This window comes from Mya arenaria, chromosome 6 (genome assembly GCF_026914265.1).
Source record: "Mya arenaria isolate MELC-2E11 chromosome 6, ASM2691426v1".
Classification (NCBI taxonomy): Eukaryota; Metazoa; Mollusca; class Bivalvia; order Myida; family Myidae; genus Mya; species Mya arenaria.
The window spans coordinates 11,741,065-11,766,206 of NC_069127.1; the positions used below are offsets into that span (position 1 = coordinate 11,741,065).

General features: G+C 35.7%; 2 protein-coding genes across 2 annotated transcripts; both read left to right on the forward strand.

Annotated features, from left to right (window-relative positions):
• Positions 1 to 2,814, forward strand: LOC128239350 (placenta-specific gene 8 protein-like). Its single transcript, XM_052955969.1, has 3 exons — positions 1 to 152; positions 790 to 929; positions 2,425 to 2,814. The coding sequence occupies exons 1-3, from the start codon at positions 134 to 136 to the stop codon at positions 2,536 to 2,538; spliced, it is 273 nt and encodes a 90-aa protein (XP_052811929.1). The 5' UTR covers positions 1 to 133; the 3' UTR covers positions 2,539 to 2,814.
• A 1,237-nt stretch (positions 2,815 to 4,051) lies between these two features.
• Positions 4,052 to 19,320, forward strand: LOC128239376 (cullin-5-like). Its single transcript, XM_052955999.1, has 18 exons — positions 4,052 to 4,257; positions 6,112 to 6,218; positions 7,509 to 7,608; positions 8,155 to 8,337; positions 9,101 to 9,242; positions 9,474 to 9,571; positions 9,832 to 9,960; positions 10,718 to 10,811; positions 11,381 to 11,511; positions 11,911 to 12,083; positions 12,521 to 12,653; positions 13,479 to 13,610; positions 14,104 to 14,227; positions 14,540 to 14,712; positions 14,992 to 15,153; positions 15,400 to 15,518; positions 15,987 to 16,110; positions 16,630 to 19,320. Exons 1-18 carry the CDS (start codon positions 4,249 to 4,251, stop codon positions 16,822 to 16,824), a joined length of 2,328 nt encoding a protein of 775 aa, XP_052811959.1. The 5' UTR covers positions 4,052 to 4,248; the 3' UTR covers positions 16,825 to 19,320.
• The last annotated feature ends 5,822 nt before the right edge of the window (positions 19,321 to 25,142 follow it).

Consider the following 25,142-nt stretch of genomic DNA (forward strand, 5'->3'; position numbering starts at 1 on the left):
ACCGTCCGAAAGTGATTGGTCTGGTGTTAACCTATAATTTCAGCCTTCGACCGTGCAATCGACGAATGTAGTTGTGAACGCAGGTGGTCCCGGCGCCAGGAAGCGGCCCTGGTCCACCCAGATATGCGCCTGCATGGAGGACGTTAGCGGATGTAAGTCAATTATACTATGATTATAAGTACATTCCGTGACCGAGAGCGTAACATAGGTAAATACCAACTGGGGCGTATGGTGTTTTGCGGAAACGAGGTTTACCAAGTTTCCGATGAACACGGATGAACCTATCTTACACGAGCGGCCATGGAAGTTCTTTTGCTCACACCTCAGTTAAACAGAATATATGTAGATTGTTTTAATTCATTTTTTTTTTACATACGGGGTTCAGTTTATCTTTGCCCCCTGGTAATATAAGGATTTCTAGCATGGCAAAATATTTTCATCTACTTATCTAGGTTGGGAGAAAAATCTTACATGGTAAACGCATGAAAACAGTTGCGTGGAAAATAACGTAATTTTGGAAAACAAATCGGATAGCTTTAAGAAATCCTTTTTATCAGTTCCTCAGTTGGATCACAAGTTGACAAAATCATTATAGAACGGTACTAGTCGTTGTTGCAAAGGTCGTGAATGTGCTAAATAAGTATCTTATTACTTTATCCAGTATAAAGTAATTTAGGTAGGCACTTATTGTAGTTTCTGTATTATTTTTGTACAATATCATATGGTCCACCAAAAATGCATACAGTAACTTTTTATAACCCGCAAACGTGTACTTCTTCGCCGCCACAGGTCTGTGCGCCATGTGTTGTTTCCCGTGCATGATGATGACGATGGCTACCCGGATGGATGAATTTTGTTGTATGCCCTTCCTCGTCCCTAACGCCCTCTTTCCCATGCGCGTCCAGGTCCGGGCTGCCAACAGGATTAAGGTTCGTACGCATATATTCAATACTCAGTGCCTTGCCTGTTTATTACTAAACGATACGGTATTGTATTTTACGCTTTCAAGAGTATTTCATTGGTAACCGCGACGGAACGTTCATGAAAATAGTTTAGCTTGTCGTTTTTAATAAGTTTGAGTCGAGGGTTCATGTAGCGAGCTAAAACCTCTTTAAATGATCAACCTTGAACGATAACTTAAGTTGAGATAAAGCTTAGTACGTGTACGCACGCACACGCACACGCACACGCACACACACACACACACACACACACGTGTTTTAAGTTCCATAACTCTGCCTAAAAAAGATATGGCCTTTGATCAACTGACCTAAGAATCAGCTTCTATTGAGAGAGGATCTGTCACGAGTCGTCGTGTAATACAGTATGTTCCTGTAAAAAAATCATGAACAACGTGAACATGATAAAGACCTACCTGTTTTACCTGCTCTGATGATGAGCCGAATACCAAAAAAACAAACCCACAGAACAATGACATTTCCCGCGTTTCATGCCCTGTATAAAGGTAATATTTGGTTACTGAATAAATGGAAGCGATGGACGTTTTGAGAATGTTTTTTTATGAAATCAAGAGGAAATAGATCTGTCACGAGTCGTCATATAACACACAGATGTATTCAACGAGTCCAGGCAATTTATAGTGAGCAAGCTTACTAACAAATTCCCAGGACGGACTACTGTCCAGGTTATTTTTATATCCAATAATAATAACCAAATTTCATTTGCGCTGATGATGAACCGAATACCACAAACTGATGAAGTAATGCCATCCCCGCGCTGCATGCATTGCATAAATGTAATGTCTGTTTGAATACAGAAAGTGACAAACTTTTTTAGAATGTTTTTTTTTATGAAATCAAAAGGAAATATCACGTTTCCCTCTTATGATTTATATGGCAAATGAACTACTTTTATCAACTCTTTTTTTATCGGAAAAAGAAATAAACGCGTGATTTGCTGGAATATTACCAATTAAGTAATTTTAGTTATCAAATAAAATTGTTTACAAACATGCGGACTGTTATTGTAATGTTGCGCATGTGAATACAGAAAAATACGTGATGGTTATATTAAAGCTACACTCTCACTGATTGACCGTTTTGACCACTTGTTATTTTCTGTCTTCGAATGAACCAATTGTTACGTTAATGCCTGGACACCAGTGATAGACTGCTGACAAAAGATGAGTTTTATATATTTACGTTCGAAAAGTGGTGTTTTATGGTTAAAGACGTTACAAATGCTTCAAGAAAAATGAGTTCTTCGGCAGTTTTCGAAACAATTGAGATCTGTTATTTTGTGATTTTTTTTATAACTGAATTGATTAAATTGATGCCAAAATCAGCTCATTCTGTGACAAAAACAACAAAATAAAAGTCAAAACTGATCATTAATCTGTGAGAGTGCAGCTTTAAACCGGAATGTATAACATGATAATTATAAATAGTGTCGATGTCGTTTCAGGGGACTATCTGCAGGGATTGTGTGATGACGACATGCTGTACATTGTGTGCCGCGTGTCAACTCAAAAGGGAACTCGACAACATCGACGCGCGAAAACCCTCGACCGATCTCTGAAGTCGACTTTCTCCCAGAAAATTACCGAACACTGAGACTAACGTCATCCTGGTGGACACCTCGACACACAATACCCTTTCGGTGCACTGATTCAATAAAGTTCGTTGTGACGCCATAATTTGTAATTTATAATTGCTTTTTCAGACATGTTTTTTGTTGTTCATCGTGTATCCGGATATTTTTACGGCGGATATACGATGACAGTATATGTATCACATTTCAAATTCCATTTACATATGTTAAAACGATTCATTTGAAAATAAATATTTTCAATCATTGTATCTTCCATTTCTCATTCAATTCAGCTTGTCCATGTGGGTTTTAAAAAAAACAAACTATTGTCATAAATCATTGTTGTCGTCGTCGTCAGTATTGTCGGGGGTTTATCGCCGTGCGGACACTTTGGCCAAAAGAGAATTGTTTTAAACGTAATTCAACATGTTCAAAATGACATTGAAATTGATTGCAAGTCCGGAAACCCGCAACTGAATATTTGTTGAATTATCATGCGCGCCCCTAAGTCGATGAGTGTCACAGCTTCGTCCACTACATTGAAACTGTGACTTATCGTTTTATAATTCACGGGTGAAATTTGGCGTTCATAAAAAAACGGAACTGAAATACGACTTTGGAGAAGTTCTTTTGCTTTCATCAAACAAGTGAGAGGAGCTCGGACGTTTGTATATATTAGTGATACCGTATTTTGTCAAATCTATATGAATACTATAGAACAAAAGATGACTTGTCGTTTTATAATTCACGGGTGAAATTTGGCGTTCATGAAAAACGGTACTGAAATAAGATTTTGGAGAAGTTTTTTTTCTTTCATCAAACAAGTGAAAGGAGCTCGGACGTTGGTATATTTTAGTGATACCGTATTTTGTCAAATCTATATGAATACTATAGAAAAAAAATATCGTTGAAAAAAAAGGCAAATTCATATTACCTAGCTTCATTCAGAATATATAAACATACAACAAAAAAATATTTTGAACATTAAAGACATCAAACAGCATGGTTAAAACCTACAGGCGGGGTATTCATACATTAAGTTGATTCATTTTGTTGTACATATCATTTTACGATATCACGAAGAAGACGAAGGGACGAAGAAGAGCATAATTTGTGTAGATCCAGGATCTGACCGTAAGGACACGTATATTGGTATAATATAAGCCCAATACCCTCCGATCCCTGTTTAGTCGAAGAAAGTACTTTCTGGTGTCTGCCATACATGTGCAAAATTAAACATATACTTTAATTTTTAATTTAACATAATAAAGACTGGCAATAGCAAGGCTATGCATGGCCCATGTTCTTTACTCGTATCATGCCGACATATTAATAAATTATACTTCTCGGATCGCGTTGTCGAATAAGCTTGGTACACTATACGATCTGCTTCATTGAGTAATGTAGTGTTCCGGGGTTGCAATCTATGTTCGGTACCAGCCGACTATCATTTTGGGACCGTTTCTTTCGGGAACGTTTTGCCTGTTTACAAAAGCTTGATTGACTCTTACACAAAATGAGTTGATAATGAAGAAAAATATAAAGAACACAGTTATTTATAATTGCCCATAACCTCTTTGAGTGTTTATGGTGTTTTAATACTTGATGTTATTGACACAGTTTTAATAGCGCTACAATTTAAATCGATTAAAAGAAAAAAATAGCAAGTGAAATCAAGCATAGCCAAAAGTTGTCAAAATGCTGAAGGTATTTTTTGTTGTTAAAAGTAAAGTTTTAATGACAATTTCTCTGTGTGGCGCCTTATAATTGAATAATGATTTAATATTTGTTATAAATACATCCAAAAGAATACAATATGTCATATAAAAAAAGGAATGAATTGATTATTTTGGGGCATCAGAGGGTGGGGTAACATTTATTCTACATATAGTAAACAAAGACTAAAAATAGTAATAGGACGTAACGTTTTTTTTTCTAAAATAAATTGCATACAATTAGTTTAAAATAAAACACTTTTGTCTTAATATTTGCGTGGTTGCTTAGATGATTGTTAGTATTTAGAATTAGACTGTCCAAATAAGGATAAACAGATTCAGGAAAGTGCTGAATTAACTGATTAAAATAAAATCTACTAAATATCAACAATGTTAGTGATCAGTTAATCAAATCTTATTTATTGGAAACATTTTTCATGCTTTTTCAAAAATTGCACAATGGTTTTATTTGAAAAAAGTTGTTTCACCTTGTTTTCTTAGTCTGAAATAATAGACGTGTTAAACGGGATTCTTCCAATCCCTAACGTCTAAACGGGTTTGTGCAAAAACCAGGGTTGTTTTGAAAAATATTGAAATTGTATTAAGTTGAGTATTTTATGGTTTTAAGGTTTATATTCATATTTTACCATGTAAGTGAATATTATTTTGCACAAAACAAGCACTTAAAGCATTAAAACACATTATTTACCTTTCCAATAAAACGAAAGTTGACTAACACAGACAACAATTCTGCCTAGCGGAAGAACTTGACCTAATCGTAATAATTCGGCCACCTCCGACAGTTTTCGAGATAGACCTCGTAAATACAAACGTAACAGCTCGGCCATGGCCGAAATGTTCCGATTGTTTAAAAACTGTGCCTTGATGCCTGGCAGGTGCCCGTCATGTATAAATCAATATGTTTTGACAGCAAGAAATGAAAAAAACACATCAAACTCATAATTATTAGTAGGATATGACATTTTTATGTATGGATGGAACTGATATAAAATAACGTAATCTGGTAATATTTCTTGTTTTTATGATATTTTTTAGATGCTAAATGCTTTAACCGGAATCCCGATCGGAATAACTACCCACTTTTGATACTAAACAACGTGAAGGATTTGCCATATCAAAAATCGTAACAAAAGTCCGAAAACATACAATTATTTGGACTACTTGTTTTCTCAACAAATTTCTGACAGTTGATATTTGAAAAAACATATAATTCCCTATTATGCCAATCTCTTCAATTCTCATGCCCCAATGATGTTTTGTCTGACAACAGTGTGCAAGTATGTTTAGCTGTTTTTCAAGATAATACACTAATGCAAAATACCATATTACATTACTGAATAATTGTATGATAAAGTTTATTTTAAATACAAAACTGAAAGGTATGAAATAAATTCCTTTACCAAACATATGGTTAAAAAGCACTACCATACTACCTTTTTAAGTCATCGAAACTTACTGACCACATATATGTATATATATGCTACAGAACCAAACAGTTTGAACAACCCAAGGATATCTCATTGTGGCCTCATTCATATAACTCTTATCTCCCAGTCTCTCCAACAAAAGAAATTAACCTTTATATAGTGAAAATACTGTGACATCATTGCTTATTCTTTTTTGTAAACATGATCTGATTGCCTTAACAAAAAAAATCCACAAATCAAATTTGTTGGCTATTAAATCGTTGGGTGCCTGTCATTTTAAATTATGTACACTTTAATATAAAGGATAAAGTTGATGCCTTAAATTCTTGTATAAAGCTGTTTACTGAAAGAAGCGTTGTGCATGGAATAAGTTTCAATTCGTCTGTTTCTTTTTACAGCAAGGTCAGTCTCAGTTTGAAGAGAAATGGCCATCAATGAGGCCATCTGTATTGAAATTACTTCGACAAGAACCAGTCACACGATCAGAGTGGCATGATCTTTTTTGGTGAGTTTTTAAATTTAAAGAGCCTTGGTGAGTGTTCATCAATTTTTTTATAGCAGTTTGTACCAAATTATTTTAGCTTGATGATATAGAAAGCTAAGAGCTTATTTAATCACTCTAAATTTCACTTCTTAGGTAAAACTTGCCAATATGTAATGTCCATGTGAGAGGCCACATGAATGTTCCCCAAATAGGGATCAAACCCCTGACCTTTTGGTCGGGAGGCAGGCACTCTACCTCTGAGCCATCCTGTCCAAGAGTATATTTTGTATTGAATGACCACAAATTTGATATTCTTATATCATAAATGATATTATAAATACTAATTATGTGATATATTGCACTAAGTACATAAACTCATGCTATTCAACGTACACTTTGCAACTCTATTCATTTGAAACATCAGGTCAAGTGTTATTACACTAGTTGTAATATCAAAAATAAATATTAAAATGTTTATACTTTTATCCTGGCAACCTCATTTATTATATAAATGCATTAAACTGTTTAATACTTTGCTTGTATTGAATTTGTCATTATATTAACTTATGATAATTAAATTTTTTTTTTGACACTTTTTGAAACTGAAATCAGTCTGGCTTGGTCAAAATTGGTCTAGACCGGCAGGCTTGGTCAAAATTAGTCTAGACCGGCAAATTGGTCTAGACCAGCAAATTGCCTGTTTTTAGAAGCCCTGATAATTATATATGAAATGTTTGTAAGATTGTTTTATTCCTTAACTTTATTTCCATGTGTCCGGCTCAATAACTCTTGTCCGGGCTGTAACTTTCCCATGTATGGACAGATTTTAAAATAACTTGTCAAATGTGTTTGGCATACCAAGACGACGTGGCGCGTGCAAGACCCCTGTCCCTACCTCTAAGGTCAAGGTCACACTTAGTGTTTATTCACATAGGAATGCTGCATATAAGGACATAGAGTATAGGTTGTCGTGTCCGGGCTGTAACTTTCCCTTGTCAAGGTCACAATTAGGTGTTTATTCACAATGGAATGCTGAACACAAGGACATACGAATGTAGGTTGTCAAATATGGGTGGTATTTTTTTATGTTCAGAGGCAATTTAAAATAACTTGCCATATGTATTTGTTTGATCTTTAACTTCATGTACTGACCTTGTTCATAGGTCAATGTCACATTCGGGGGCATTAGTCACATACTGTGACAGCACTTGTTATAATCTAGGATTGTACCACTACTGATGTTTTTTATAAACATAGTCATTTTGTAAAAAAACATAAATTTGAGTTGATAAGCTCAGTTGTACTTTACAGGGCTGTGCATTCTGTGTGTCTGTGGGATGACAAAGGGCCCCAGAAAGTTTACCAGGCTCTACAAGACGACATCTTGGAGTTTATCAAGCATGCTCAAACTGTAAGCCCCTCCATATCACAAATAAGTCATGCTGGAAGTTTGAAAATAGTTGGGTGAATTGTTCAGAAGTTATAACCTTGTTAAGGGCATTGTTTTAAACTTTAAAGGTGAAATATTTTTTGACGGCTCATATCTGTAGAAAAAAGAAGCACAACTGAACATTGTCCCAACATTTGTATGGAGTACTGCAAGTTTGTCCATGAAATTCACGTTTTAGTTACTGATTTGAAAGTTAATTATGATAACGGTTAAATGTTAACTTAAACAAAAGTTCTGAAAAATCAGCCCAATGTTGATATTTTTAATAACCATTGCATTTCTGTATTTGTGTGAGTATAAAAGCATTGTTACATGTATTCAGAATTTTGCACTGTCTCAAGCTTATACATATTGTACATTTAAGTGTTTGAATTGAAAGATATGTTTTCCACAGTACCTATTACAACAGGTTATATTAGGTAAAAGCTACATCAATATTTCTCAATAGTAATCAAAAGGGATGCAGTATGAATGAATGCTACCCAAACATTATCTGCGTGTTTGCAGAGGGTGCTACACAACCAGGAAGATTCTGCATTATTGAAGGCCTACATAGCAGAATGGGGCAAATTTTTCACACAGTGTGACTACCTTCCCAAACCCTTCATGCAGCTGGAGACGTCCCTGGCCAGCAAGACTCACACACCCATGCAGAAGAAGCCTCAGGGGGATGAAAGCATTGTTAGGAAGGTAAGCAAAACATTTGTCGGCCTTTAAAACACTGCTTTGTGTTGAAGTTTAGTGTACTTCTTTTAGCATTATAATGAGCTTTCACTGAAGTAAGTCTTATACCAGTTTTTTGAATTTCATTTATGAAATGAGTGAGAGTATTATTATAATTTTCAAATCCCCCTTGTTGATGATACCGTTGTTTTATATGCAATGTTATGCATATACATATGATTTAGATTTGCTGTAAGCAATGTAAAGTAACACTCTCTGTTTTGAATTTGTTAATGTCAACGAATAAACAAAGAAATAATTGATGTAATTTCGGCCTCTTGAAAGATTCCGGTGACCCTACCACTTGATAGAAAAAACTGTTAACAAAAATTATAGCTCTATTCCTTTTTACCAAAACATTAATTCTGACAAATTCCAATGTAGTGATTAATTTTGTTTATGATTTTTATGTTGCATAAAATCTCCCCAATAGTATCTGTCTACATATATGCTATGAATCCCAATTACACAATGTACCAGTTTAAATCCTCTTATTAAAATCTTCAGGAAAGTTTAAGACAGATGCATGTAGCATCACAAACTGCAACTTAAACAAAACTGTAATGTATATGTAAAATTTAAATGCCTGAAAACTTACTTCATTTGGTGATATATGTCCTTAAATGCATCAGAAGTAAGGTTCTATAACGGGTTTCATTGGTAAACATTGTTTATTTCTGTGGCAGTTAATGTAGATGTAATAGATTTATATGTGATCTCTCCCTTGTAGTTGATGCTGGACAGCTGGAACCAGTCAATCTTCTCAAACATCAAGCAGCGGCTGCAGGACAGTGCCATGAAGCTTGTGCACGCGGAGAGAAACGGCGAGGCGTTCGACTCACAGCTTGTCATTGGAGTACGGGAGTCATATGGTATGGGAGGCCAGGAATGCTATGTAAAATGTGAAAGTGCAGTGTTGGGACATTGTTTTCATTAAAAAGTTTTGAAAATATTCCGTTCATGGTTTAATTCAAAAGTCCTGTCTTGCTAGTTGACTGTTTTTAATTGAGAATAATTTATTAATTTATTTGTATACTCAATATTTACTTTGTGAATAACTATAATGACTGGTTATGTTGAACAGTGTTCTTGCCTCATTTCAGTGAATCTCAGTTCAGATATAGAAGACAAATTAAAAATCTACAGAGAAAACTTTGAGAGAGCCTATTTAGAAGCTACAAAGTCTTTCTACAAGTTAAAGGTAAAATAAACTAAAAGACAGGTACCGGTATATTACATTTGTTTGCTTACTTGACAACTTTATAAGGACCTTTTGTAGCTTGTTATCGTTATTTATTTGTAAAAGTAGTTAAAAAGTTGTTTCAATTTTATATTTAATTGTATGTACACTAAAAAGTTATACTTAACTGTCATTTACTTTATTAGTACATCAATAATTATGTTGTACATGTAAATGTATTGTGATGATGTTAACACTGCCCCATTTTTGTTTGGTTGTAGGCCCCCCAGTATCTGCAGGCGAATGGCGTTCAGAACTACATGCGTTATGCAGATGCCAAGTTGAAGGAGGAGGAGGGGCGGGCCCGTAGATACCTCGAGACAGGATGGGGATGTACATCAGTCACTGCGGTGAGTTCAGGGATGAAGAGCCTGGCAAATATGAGAGAGTTTGTGTTGTAGGGATATTTGTAATGTAAGGTATACTACATTGCATATGATGTTGAAGTTCTAAATCATGAATTATAGTAAAGTATACCCAAACAAGTAGGACCAATCTACATTATCAATTATTCGTGTTTATACAGAAGCCTTTCCCTAATTGGGTGTGTCAAAATCAGATTTTAGCCTCCAATATCATTTTCTTTGAAGGGAAAGATAGAATTGAGCAGCTATAGACATTAAAGGAGAGGACAAACATTTATTTTGTTAAAATTGACTTAACTTTGACAAGATATGCAAATTATAATTTGCAGGAGGCGGCTATTTAAAGTGGTTATGAGTCAAAATTTATCTAATTAATATGCATGAATAAATATTATCTTTATAAGTCAGCATATTAACAATTGTTTTTTTCTGTGATAAAAAACATTCCATATGCAACACAGATTTACATTGTATTTTTATTTTTTTGCATAATGAAGTTAAAATTTAAAATAAAATGGCAGAAAGCCTTTCTGAATTCATTAATAGTAATGAATTATAATGAAAACTTAAAATACCAAATACCTCTTACTTCATTATAGATTTGGAAAATTAAGTTTAAAGTTTGGTTTAATCATCTAGTTCAATTAGGGGATTAGAACAAATCAGGATTGCTGTTTCCTTTAAAGGTGTGTTGAATCATTCATGCAAGTGTAGTGACAATGAATGTATTGTTTGTCTACAGCTGACAGAGTGTTGTGTGAATGTGCTGGTGACGGCCTTCAAGGAGACGATCCTCCAGGAGTGTGCCCAAATGATCCGCAGCAATGAGACCGAAAGTAAGTAATAACTGCCACGGGCAATTAAGGGATCATGCTAAAAACAGGGAGAAATGTTATAAATATTTCAGGTCAAGTTTGACCCTACAGTGTTTATAATGAAAGTGACCGATTGAAGAGACATGTTTTATGAAATCACTTTAGCTAGATCCCATGCATGGTTTTAATTATATCATAGATGATTTGAAAAAATATTCATTTCTTCTTTTTAATTTGATAACAATTTTTTAAAACTAACGACATGCAGCAGTACTCCTATGAATTAATTCTTCTTTTTTCATTTTCTAACTAACTATAGTTACCGTACGTGATATTCCAATGACAGCTTGCAGAGGTGCAGTTCATATTCATGTTAATTGAATTCTTATACTATTGCTTGGCATCAAATTCTTGAACAAGCCCTGCTATAAAAAATTCAGAATTTGAGCAAGCCTGAAAGACATTTTACCAGTGCAGGGCTTGTGGGCTAGTTTTAATTTCAACATTGATCAGATGTTACAAGACCTCAAGGCCCATACTGTCAGCCTGGTTCACTTATATTGATGTCATCTATCATTACCTGTTTACAGAATTACGTCTAATGTTCACACTGATGGACAGGGTGCCTGACGGTATTGGGCCAATGTTACACGACCTAGAGGCTCATGTGGTAAACCAGGGACTTGCTGACATGATCGCAGCTGCTGACATCATTACTTCTGTATGTATCTCTTGTTTATCTCATATCATTGTGGGGACAAAAATCACTAAAAATTCAACTCTTGGTGTAGTAAACATCTATTTGCACATGTATAGTACCCTATGCTGTGATTTCATGACTGATAAATTAGTCACAGCTGTATTTTTGCCAATATATGTGTTTACAACACATTGCTGTTCAAACTGAATTAAAAATAACTTGAAAAGATATCCTGTATACAGAAACAAATTTTATCATCATGGCATAGAGAATTACCAATCTTGTGGAAAAGGCCATAAATAACAAAAAATCATCACAATAGTATGTCTGAATTTGAAAAAGTCTATAGTATTCTACAGATAATGCTTTTGATGACAGACAATCACATATAAGTTATGATTGATTGTTACTATCTTGCAGGATTCGGAGAAGTATGTAGAACAGCTGCTGGAGCTGTTTAACCGGTTCAGTGCTCTCGTGCACGAAGCTTTCAACGACGACCCCAGGTTCCTCACAGCTAGGGACAAGGCTTACAAAAACGTGGTCAACGATACAAGTGTCTTTAAACTGGAGATACCTATCAAAAATAAAGGGTAATGTAAAATGATGTCCTGCATTTCAGAATCACCTGACTTTGAACATTTGTAGCAGATGTTCAAGATTTTGTACAAATGATGATGGTGCTTACTTGTATCCATGTGTTTGAATATAATATCAAATGCATAAGGTTTTTAAAGTTTGTTCAGGTAAAAAAGAGCTTTTACAGTCAAACTCAGTGCTGGCTAGTGAGATACAATGAGATAAACACATGGAATTGTGTTAAGCTGTTTGCTATCAAGTGTTTTCAACCATTTGTCATGCAACAGTATTTTAGCAGAGAGTACCAGATAGGTATAGGTATATCTATCTATTTTAATTGAGGTGGTTGCTGAGGTAAGAATGCTCTAGCTACGAGTTATGGGTACGATCACATAGTGCTATGATCATGAAAATCACGTACATTGTTAAAACCTTTGAGTGAATATTTCAGTGTGGGAACAAAGACCCAACCAGAATCCAAGTGCCCTGAGCTGCTGGCTAACTACTGTGATATGCTTCTGAGAAAAACACCGCTCAGCAAAAAACTCACATCAGAAGAAGTGGAAAAGAAACTAAGAGATGTGGTTTGTACATTTTGTAATGGTTCACTAAATGTTCTGTCGTTTTTATACGCCCTTTCATTGAACGGGACTTCTCATAGTATTACCTGCGGCGTGCACACTGGCAGTGTCCTGTATGTTGTCTGGTCAATAACTTGAGAAGCCTTTGTCCAATCATTACCAAATTTTGCTAGAATGTGTATTGGCACATCCTTGAACAAGTTTGATAACATGCCATATTGCTGTAGTCACTTGAGAGTAATCACCCTTTTATTATAGAATTCCCTAAAATCAGTCTTGGCCGTCAATAACTTTAGAAGCATTTGTCAAATCATCACCAAATTTAGAACACCAGCCATACCAGTTTAGTCACTCAAGAGCTATTGCCCTTTATTTCTAGAAATTACCTAAAGTTGGTCTTGTCTGTACAATAACTTAAGAAGCATTTGTCCTATCATCACCAAATTTGGTCAGAATATGAATGGGCATAATATCTTGGTCCGATTCGATAACTGGCCATGTCACCTGAGTCACTCTGGCGGTATGAAACTTGATTTAGCAAAAACTGTATTTACTGTGTCCGCTCTCTAAAACTAAATTAGGACGAGCGATTTTGTGACAGTTGGCACTCTTGTTGTGATTGATCTATGAATGTTGATGAAAAAGTTTCACATATGATTTATCACATGTAAAGTTACTTTAGTGCATGTTGCTTTTATATTTCATAAGCTATTAAGGACTTTTATTCAAGACATTTATTAGTTGATCAGTGATGTTATTTGCCACATTAAACTTTGTTTAACCCACTTTGCTGTCATGATTATGCCCCTACATTTGTGTTATGTCCAGTTGCTGGTGCTGAAGTATGTACAGAACAAGGATGTATTCATGCGTTACCACAAAGCCCATCTCACACGACGCCTCATCCTTGACACCTCAGCTGACAACGAGAAGGAGGAGAACATGGTAGAGTGGCTCCGGGTATGTATGTTGGTTATACTAGCAGTTCGTATAATAAATATGATATTGTCTACGAAATTGAGTCCTGTGGAGGCATTCACATTATCATCAGAAATCAAATTTTAACACACGATTGTATAATGAAATACAAGTTTTGACTATAAGATTTAAATTGATATCATTTTCACCAAAAATCTTAACAGCACTGATTGTCAACTTATGTGGCACAATGCGTTGTAAAAATGATCATCCCACTTTTACCTCTGCAGGACTCATTTTCGCAGACAATGTCTCAATTACTGATTAATAGTGTTAATATAAAAATAGTTTTTAATTCTTTGATGAATTATAAAAAATTATATCCGATATAATATCTTAATAAATCGAAGCTACTGGTATGAACCTCATATATATATTGTCAAATTAAGGAAACTAGGAGGTACAACTTGAAACATATATTACCAGTAACATGTGTGCCAGACTTGTTAATCGTTCTTGTTATCTGACCTTGCAGGAGGTTGGTATGCCAGCAGACTACGTGAACAAGCTGGCACGGATGTTCCAGGATATCAAGGTCAGCGAGGACCTCAATGTGGAGTTCAAGGATGCACACAGGAACAACAATGAGTACATTGCTGGTATGGACAATTTTACTTGTAATAGTAAATATATATTAATATATCTTCATGCGCTCTTTCATCTACAAGGTGCTTAGAAGAAAAGATGAAAAATATTATGGGAACATGGATGTAACTTACTGTTGTTTTTGTATAAACTAAGCTCTATCTACTTCTATGATTATGGAAGAATCGTCACTGACACTACTGAATCAATAATTTCATGTTTAATGTATATTTTAGTGGAAATTCTTTGTCATTTGCCTGTTAATAGTTGTTCTAATATGCGTTGATTGTCTGTGAGCTTCCTGTAACTATTGCTTTGTTGGCTAGATTCTATCAACATCAAGATCCTGAATGCCGGTGCATGGGCGCGGTCTAGTGACCGTCTGTCTGTCTCACTGCCGATGGAGCTGGAGGATTACATCCCACAGGTGGAGGACTTCTACCGACAAAAACACAGCGGCCGCAAGCTTCAGTGGCACCATCTTATGTCAAATGGCATTGTGAGTAACTGATAGGGCTTGAATTATAACATTTTAATGTGGTTTTATCATCAAAATATGCTTAATGAGATTCTTGAGTGCATAGACACTTGATTAAGGTCAGTATTTTACTAGAGAAAAACTATTCTTCAGGTTTTACTGAATAAAGATATCATTAAATGATCCATTTAACTAAATCCATTAAGGCCTTCTTTACTGTTGAAGAACTGTTGTTAAAAAAATAAATAGTTTCTTAAACACTTAGTGAAAATGTACTTGAACATTTATTATCCTGTACAGATCACGTTCAATAATGATGTTGGCCGCTATGATGTGGAGGTGACCACATTCCAGATGGGCGTATTGTTTGCCTGGAACCAGAGGCCCAAAGACAAAATCTCCTACGAAAGTCTGAAACTAGCTACAGAGCTGCCAGATGCAGAGTTGAGAAGAACTCTTTGGGTTAGTGTAGCATAAAAATCTGTTTGACTGTTTTATTTTCTGTCTTTAATATTTAAATAGTTTTGAGTATTTCAAATCGTATGCATGGAAACTAGGTATTACACTTGGCATTTATCAATTTTGTAACTGTTTATACTTATTTTCATTTATGGATAATTATATGTTTTATCGAAATATTATGTTTTTAGTAATATAAGGATTGGCTGCTTTTTAAGTATATATTTTGTATCATTTGAAATCCTTCAGTCGCTGGTGGCATTCCCGAAGATCAGGCGACAGGTGCTTGTGTGTCCGGGCGAGGTGAAGTCTCCCAAGGACATTACAGATGGGACAGAATTCTGGGTGAATCAGGAGTTTGCTTTGATGTAAGTTCACACAATAGTGGTATTTCTTTTCCACATTCCTGTCATATCTTTCCCCACAGACTGAACCTTTGTGATTTGAAGTAAAACCCATATCATTTTCACAAAAATGCACTTTCATGCAGTGATCTCAATTTTCCTGTCAAGAAGGCATTTTAGGTTTTGATCTATTGAAGTTATTTATAGTCTGTATGTTTTCAAAGTATTGCCAAGCCTTTATGCTTGGTTTTTATTGTGCAAAAGCTTGAATCTTGTCCATAAAGGATGAATGAACTTTGGTACACATGTTGCAAGAGTTTGAGAAAATCTGAAAGGCCCATAGCTCTGGCTTTGATGTTTGTTTAGTTATTCCCCTTGTTTGACTGGAAATACAACAGTTAAGCTGTGGTGTTTACATGCAGCACTATGTTATTGGGAACACTGATTTATATTATATCGGAGTGGTTACTTAATGCTGTGTTCTCATTACAGTAAGAATGGGAAAGTTCAAAAGCGTGGGAAGTTGAACCTGATTGGTCGACTGCAGCTCTCAACGGAAAAGAGTAAGGAGGAGGACAATGAGGGCATCATGCAGCTCCGTATCCTCCGTGTACAGGTTTGTTACATGATGTCTATAGATCATGCATATTTTATAATATTAAGTTTGTTTGTTTTCACAAAATCTTGTTAGAGTGCGGTTGTGTTTACATGGTTGGTGGCAGCAGCAGAATCATGCACAGAAATAAACTTTTCGTTGACCTTACAAGCGGTCATAACTGACAACCTGTCTAAATTCACATAAAACTTAGTACAAATGTTACCAGTGATGATAAACATTATAGCCAAGGCCAATAAATCTGCCTCAAAATAATTCATTTTTGGCTTAGACCAGGTCACAATTTCTTGAAAGTTCTCAAAAGAAAAACAGGCTTAAACAGCAGGAAGAAAATTTCTTTTTATAAGGGACTTAACATGAAGTGAGAAATCGGGGCCAGCTCAGAAAAACAGATTGTTCGCATCTGCAAGCAGCATCAATAATACATGTACACCAGTAGCTGTCTCTGTCTTAAACTATGTGTTATGTTTGTGTTACATAGCTGTAACATTTATTGATAGTATTTTTTATATTTTTCAGGAAGCAATAGTGAAAATAATGAAGATGAGGAAAAAGATCACCAACGCAGCACTTCAAACTGAACTTGTAGAAATCCTGAAAAATATGTTCTTACCATCAAAGAAACTTATAAAAGAACAAATTGAGTGGTTAATAGAGCACAAGTACATGAGAAGGGACGAGGACAATATTAATCTATTTATTTATATGTCTTAAAACATTGATTCCTTCCAGGTGTTGTTCCTTGCTCCAAGCATGCATCATTTCTAACCAGAGTTAGGATTTTATGTGCCAAATCTGAGTTATCCAATCAGGTGCAAGATTCAGGGTGAGGCATCCAATGAAATGGTGTTGTCCTGGGATACCATGTAATAGCCAATCAAAATGCTTTACTTATGGCCAGTCAGGTCTGGTATCTGATGTGTGTTCATTGGCCATCAAGATTGGATTCTTCAAGCGCTTGTAGCAAATAGTTTGGCCATGTTATAACTGGAGAGTTTGAGCAGGTTTTTTGTTGAAGGCAAAATGCCAATTGTTATATATTACTTTCAATACTTGTACAGTCAGCAGAATTCAGGCATACTCAATTTGTCACATGTTTCCATTTCTTACTCATTCAGACAGTGAAGGGATTTTTTATCTGTTGATTTTATTGAAGCACGACCAAAAGATCCTGTTCATCACTTTTTAACAAGATTACTCACTTATATAGTTTTCATTCCTAGCAATATGCCTCATCTCATACCAACTTGAAGGAAAGGAATGTTTCAGTCTTTATGTTTATGTATAGTAGAAACATATGTTATTAAAGACATTACTGTTAGCCTAGAATTAGTCTTTCAGTGACTTAAAACTGCCTTAACAAAACAGTTTTAAGGTATTCCACCCCTAACAGCGAGGAATTAGAACTAAAAAAAAATTCTCAGAAAGCAATTCAGTTTTTATATCATGAACATCTTTTGCTTCTGGAATGTAGTATTTCATATTAATTGATCTTTTAAATTACTGTCAAAACCAGTATTCACAATAAGGTTTATAAAGTACTATATAACTGAGCTGTAATACAGGTAACTTAAATAAAGTATGAAGTTGAAATCAAGTTTATTGAGACAGCGGAGTTGCCATAGAGACAGAAAAGATTACTTATGTTACTGTAACTGATGATACACGTTTTTGATGAAATAATTGAGATTTCTAGAAGTGATAAAAAGCTTTCATAAATTAAATGCAGCATACACTTTGAATAATTGTCAATGTATAAATCTTGATATATCTTAAAATAATAAGGCGCTTAATTGATCTGAATATATTTTACCAACATTAAAAGAAGACAGTTGTAGGTAATTGATATAAGGTTTCGGTAAAATCATTATATATAAAAAAAAAAAGTGAGTCAGGCATTAAACTATAAAAACTAGGCTGCTTGGCGCCCTTGCCTTACAAAAGAAGCATGTGTCACATCATTCTATTGTTAAAAGTAAATCAAATTTTTGGCGGTTGTTATCAATGGTTACAAAATGCTTTGACATACTCAGTGGAATTTTAAAACACATCTATTTGGAAGATAAAAAAACTTGTATTAAGAAATAGTGTATCTGTGTAGAAGTTGTATACAATTTTAAAATATCAAATTGCAGGAAAATGACAGCAAAATGTTTTCCGATCCGAATTCCCTAAATCAAGCGGCATGAAATCCGAAGTTTCATGGAAACAATTGATATCGTTACGGGTAGATAACCTTAAATATTAGTTTCATTTCAGTATTGGATGATGACATACTGTGTAATCATTTATATTCGTGAGCATGAAATTTCATGGGTTTTCGAAAAAGCACAATTTTGTTGGTAGGATTTTCATTATTCGATTAAATAAATGTGATCCTAAAGCATCTTCAAATTCAGGTTATGCCTATCTTGTGCTATCTGTGAACTATGTCACGGAAGATTAAGATACTTGCTACAGTTGGACAATATGCTAATTAGCACAGTTAGCCTTGTCAATTATCGCTTGATTGGTAAAATAAGGGTCATAAATAAAGATGCACCCACATCATTGATATAAAATAGTGAAACCTTTGATCGTCAATTAAGGATTTTTGCAAACCAAAAAACTTTATACTGTTTTACATAGGCAGTTTAATTTGAGAACTCAAGGTCTAATTTTTGTTGGGATTTTGAATTCATGGATAACCAAACCCATAAAAACCGCAAAAATTTATGTCCGACGCATATTAATGATTTCACAGTAAATAAAATATTTTCACTTCATCGAGCATTCCTATGAAAATTTTAATACCCACTCTCATTTCTCCTTCATGTGTTCTACAGAACTTGTGGAGCAATGGTATATTATGAACACACCCTGTTGACTGATAACTCTGCTGCATTGTGAGCTTCATATAGCTCACTTTAATTTGCCCTATATTCCAAGTTGTATCACTGTTACCATCACAAAGTACTGGTAGCATATGCCATTTAATAAATTATTGAAAACAAATATGGACATGCTTTTTAATGCACTTTGTTTACAGCTATGGGCCCAGCCATGGTAGGTTATTTGATTTATTGAACAATGAACTTAAGAAGCATGTGTTAGCAAAATGTTGTGAAAAATTATTGCCATACATGAACTATAGACAGCATTTTGCCATAGAATTGCTCGATGTTATTTTATACTTGATGGTATGATATTTCAATAAAATTACACCATTAACTATTTCTTTTCCTATTTTGTTTCTCTTTACATTAAATTATTTATCTTGAAGGTGAACAAGAGGTGATGTGCATATTATCAAATTATGTTCCTGTTAAATGATGTTTCAGAGTTATGGCTCTTCTAATGTCTATAGAGTATGATGTAGGACCAGCTTGTTCTACTATTTGTTTAAGCGCTATTTCTCAGCAACAACCAGCTTGAATTTATTGCAAGTAGTAGACAAGAGGAGGTGAGCATGTTATTATTGGGTCAGATGATTTTTCACCTAGTTATGCCTGTTTTAATTTAATATAGGTTCATCGCATCCAGTGAGTCTGTTTCTCAGTAAGTACCAGCTTGAATTCAATGAAACTTATTTGGAAGCTTTGCTTACCAGACAATGTGCAAATATTATGAGCAAATTCAGGTTGATGATTTTAATCACAGAGTAATGACCCTTTTAATTACAGATATGTAGCAAGATTTTCAATGAAAAGTATGGGTTATAGACTGGCGAAAACAGGGCAGTGGTGGTTGTCATAAATTCAATAAATTTCTTTCAATTGTTATGAAATTTGGTCTGAATACTTATTTGTATATTGTCTTTAACGTTTAAAAATGAATATGGGGTACCTCAGGTCACAAACTAGGTCTCTAGGTCAGATTTTCAGAGAGAAAAATCCCAGTCAGTGTTTTGCATTGCCAATTGTTTCTATATTGTGTGATATAGGTCATTGGCATAACCATTTTGAGGTCAAAGGTCAAGGTCGCTGTGACCTTGAAATGAAAATCCAATCGTATTTCGTATTGCCAATTGGTTCTATTTGTGTGATCAAGGTCATTACCATAACCATTTTGAAGTCATATGGTCAAAGGTCAAGGTACTTGTGACCTTGAACTGAAATCCAATCTGTAACGGAAAAAGCTAGTGCCCAGGGAAACCCCTCAAACTGGGTAGGCAGTGTGTACATGACCACCAGATGAATCATAATGATTTCCAGGTCAGTGGGTCAAAAGTGAAGGTTGTAGTGACCTTGAGCTGCAAAACAGTTTCCAATCTATTATTGAAAATAATAGTATATTGCAGAAGTAATTGAGCATTCTTCTATTTTGGTAACGGCGACCTTGGTAAAAAAACAACTAAAATATGTCTTGACTTCAGCTTACTACACAGCAAGCTTCATCATTATACATCAATTTTATCTACTAAAGTTACTATTATTGAGCCTTTTTATCTTTTGTAACAAACACCTTGTCCCAACCAACCAAGAAAAGCAACAACACAATCTTCACAATTTCAAGTTTCATCACTGTAAGTTATTCCAAACACAAGTTCTTAAGCATTTTAGCCACAGCGATCTTGACCTTCTTTTTACTATCCCCAAAGTAATCCACAGCTATTTCCCACCTTACCCAGCTACACACCAAGTTTCATCACAATAGATCAATACTTTAGTTATTCAGCAAAAGCTATTTTTATTAACAGATCTTGACCTTAATCATCCAGATCCAAAAATCAATCACAAAGTATGTCTTCATATAAGTTACCTGCACAAGTTTCATTACTACTCATCAATTTAAGCAGAAACATGTTTTTCATTTTTTGTTCTAGCAACCTTGACCCAACCATTCAAAGATAAATCTCGAGCTACATCTATTCTAAACATGACCTTCCTATTCAACAAATGTCATCACTATACATTAAATCTGACAAACTTAAGAGCAGAAACCATGTTTTTATTTTCAGTCAAGGCATCCTTTCCAATGTATGTCTTCACATTAACATGCTAAGACTAAGTTCAAAGTTTTACCTTTATATATGTTATTCCCAACTAAAGTTACTCAGTTTTCAGATACCATTTTTCTACTTATCTCACTTGAGCTACTGTTATTTTGATGGGTCACTTTCTGTCATCTTCTGACAACAACATTTTCCTTGAGATAATGGCTCCCCCTAAACCACTCCGCTAATTTCAACCAAACTGCTACTCAGTTGATCCTCTTCCAGAGTCCTTCTTAGTGGTACCATGCACAGCGTTGGTTGCCTTGGCAACTAAAAGAAGCAACTTAAATGTTTTCTCATCAGAAAATGCTTGCTTGAGTTCAGTATACTAACTCGGAAATGTTCCTTAGGTGACCTACCAAATTTCTTAAAGCCATTTTAGTTTCACTGTTTGAAAATAAAAACTAGAAATGTGTCCATAGGACACGGATGCCCCCACTTTGATTTTTTGTCACAGAAAATAAGCCATAATGATTATTCAGGATAATCTGAGGGCCCTAACTCCTAAATGATTAAAGCGATTTCCATGGCTATCGAACTTGATCAAGATATTATGGTCACAAACATGTGTTAAAAGTTTGGTGAGGATTGGACAAACAGTTTTCAAGAATTAGATCGGAAACAATCTTCGGGACGTATTTTTCAAGTCTTTTTTTGCAAATAAAGGGCCGTAACTCCTAAATGACAAAAGCGATTTCCATGGCTATCGAACTTGATCAAGATATTATGGTCACAATCATGTATGTAAAGTTTGGTGAGGATTGGACACATACTTTTCAAGAATTAGATTGGAAACATATATTTTTGAAGTATTTTTGGCAAAAAAGGGCCGTAACTCCTAAATGACTAAAGCGATTTCCATGACTATCGAACTTGATCAAGATATTATGGTCACAAACATGTGTTTAAAGTTTGGTGAGGATTGGACAAACGGTTTTCAAGAATTAGATCGGAAACAATCTTCGGGACGTACGTACGTACGTACGTACGGACAGACGTACGTACGTACGGACAAGGGCAACCCTATATGCCGCCACTTTGTGGGGGCATAAAAATGGCAGCCAGGCCGGAGTGTTTTTTTCACTATATGTTTGTGTAAAAATTTAAAAATCTAAAAAACCAGTGGCTCGATTTGAAAATGATTTCAAGAAATGCTGTTTACGTGACCCTGTAATAAATTCCTTCAAGGCATACAAGTTTTCACCATTTGACTGCCATATATATATGTATATTTATTTATTAAAACCTTGAAAACCTTTTTGTCAGAGACTGGTCACATAATTGTAAACAAAATTCACAGAAATATTCCTTGCCTGATCCTCAACCAAATTCCTTCAAGTGATGTTAAGTTTGTTTAAAAACAAGAGCCCCATGAGCCTGTACGCTACTGGCATTTCTTTTTTGGTAATATACTGAATTCAAATTCATAGGGAAGAAAACAGTGAACCATATGATTACCGGTAACAAATGGCGAAGGAAAGAACTACTACAATTACACTTATCTTTCTACATAGATGTCTCCCTTAGAAAATACTTTTGCTTCAATGGCCATAATCCAGTCAAGTATGTGGGGATCTCAGCAAGCTCTCATGGATATCTAACTACTGTATAAGTTTGATTGAGACACAATCAGAACTGGAGATTGTATTGTGTTAACAAGCAATATTGTTTACAGACGGATGACAGACACCGCAGCATGGTAAAAATGGTTAGTTTTATGTAGACTTGTATAAGTAATAATAACAAGAGCTGTCACAGTATGTGACGAATGCCCCCGAATGTGACATTGACCTACGAACAAGGTCAGTACATGAAAAGTTTATCTTGCCTTTACGTGTCAAATACATATGGCAAGTTATTTTAAATTGCCTCTGAACATAAAAAAATACCACCCATACTTCACAACCTACACTGTTATGTCCTTATATTCAGAATTCCCTTGTGAATAAACACTTAGTGTATCTTTCACCTTAGAGGTAGGGACATGGGTCTTGCACACGACACGTTGTCTTCGTATGTGGAACACATGTAGCAAGTGATTTTAAAATCTGTCCATACAAGGGAAAGTAACAGCCCTGACACGACAACCTATACTCTATGTCCTTATATGCAGCACTCCACTGTGAATAAACACTAAGTGTGACCTTGACCTTTGAGGTAGGGACACGGGTCTTGCACGCGACATGTCGTCTTGGTATGTGGAACACATGTGTCAAGTTTTTTTAAAATCTGTCCATACAAGGGAAAGTTACAGCCCGGACACGACAACCTATACTCTATGTCCTTATATGCAGCACTCCATTGTGAATAAACACTATGTGTGACCTTGACCTTTGAGGCAGGGACACGGGTCTTGCACACGACACGTCGTCTTGGTATGTGGAACACATGTGGCAAGTTATTTTAAAATCTGTCCATACAAGAGAAAGTTACAGCCCGGACACGACAACCTATACTCTATGTCCTTATATGCAGCACTCCATTGTGAATAAACACTAAGTGTGACCTTGACCTTTGAGGTAGGGACACAGGTCTTGCACGCGACACGTCGTCTTGGTATGTGGAACACATGTGGCAAGTTATTTTAAAATCTGTCCATACAAGGGAAAGTTACAGCCCGGACACGACAACCTATACTCTATGTCGTTATATGCAGCACTCCATTGTAAATAAATTCTAAGTGTGACCTTGACCTTTGAGGTAGGGACACGGGTTTTGCAAGCGACACATCGTCTTGGTATGTGGAACACATTTGGCAAGTTATTTTAAAATCTGTCCATACAAGGGAAAGTTACAGCCCTGACACGACAACCTATACTCTATGTCCTTATATGCAGCACTCCATTGTAAATAAACACTAAGTGTGACCTTGACCTTTGAGGTACGGACACGGGTCTTGCACGCGACACGTTGTCTTGGTATGTGGAACACATGTGGCAAGTTATTTTAAAATCTGTCCATACAAGAGAAAGTTACAGCCCGGACACGACAACCTATACTCTTTGTCCTTATATGCAGCACTCCATTGTGAATAAACACTAAGTGTGACCTTGACCTTTGAGGTAGGGACACGGGTCTTGCACGCGACATGTCGTCTTGGTATGTGGAACACATGTGGCAAGTTATTTTAAAATCTGTCCATACAAGGGAAAGTTACAGCCCGGACATGACAACATGTACTCTATGTCCTTATATGCAGCACTCCATTGTGAATAAACACTAAGTGTGACCTTGACCTTTGAGGTAGGGACACGGGTCTTGCACGCGACACGTCGTCTTGGTATGTGGTACACATGTAGCAAGTTATTTTAAAATCTGTCCATACAAGAGAAAGTTATAGCCCGGACACGACAACCTATACTCTATGTCCTTATATGCAGCACTCCATTGTGAATAAACACTAAGTGTGACCTTGACCTTTGAGGTAGGGACACGGGTCTTGCACGCGACACGTCGTCTTGGTATGTGGAACACATGTGGCAAGTTATTTTAAAATCTGTCCATACAAGGGAAAGTTACAGCCCTGACACGACAACCTGTACTCTATGTCCTTATATGCAGCACTCCATTGTGAATAAACACTAAGTGTGACCTTGACCTTTGAGGTAGGGACACAGGTCTTGCACGCGACACGTCGTCTTGGTATGTGGTACACATGTGGCAAGTTATTTTAAAATCTATCCATACAAGAGAAAGTTACAGCCCGGACACGACAACCTATACTCTATGTCCTTATATGCAGCACTCCATTGTGAATAAACACTAAGTGTGACCTTGACCTTTGAGGTAGGGACACGAGTCTTGCACGCCACACGTCATCTTGGTATGTGGAACACATGTGGCAAGTTATTTTAAAATCTGTCCATACAAGGGAAAGTTACAGAGCCGGACGGACGGACGGTGCGATTTTAATATTTTAACCTTTGGGGGCATAAAAAGGCCAAGTTATTTGGCATGTAGCATTGCCTAGTGGTTTTCTATCAAATTGCTCCAGTCATTCTCCTGTGGTCAATATTTGCCCTGCCATGCCCTGCCCTTGGAGACACTTGTTATACAC

Coding starts and splice junctions, on each gene's coding strand:
- LOC128239350 (XM_052955969.1), top strand. Junction 930..2,424: donor GGGCTGCCAACAGGATTAAG/GTTCGTACGCAT, acceptor ATGTCGTTTCAG/GGGACTATCTGCAGGGATTG.
- LOC128239376 (XM_052955999.1), top strand. Junction 11,512..11,910: donor CTGCTGACATCATTACTTCT/GTATGTATCTCT, acceptor ACTATCTTGCAG/GATTCGGAGAAGTATGTAGA. Junction 13,611..14,103: donor ACATGGTAGAGTGGCTCCGG/GTATGTATGTTG, acceptor CTGACCTTGCAG/GAGGTTGGTATGCCAGCAGA.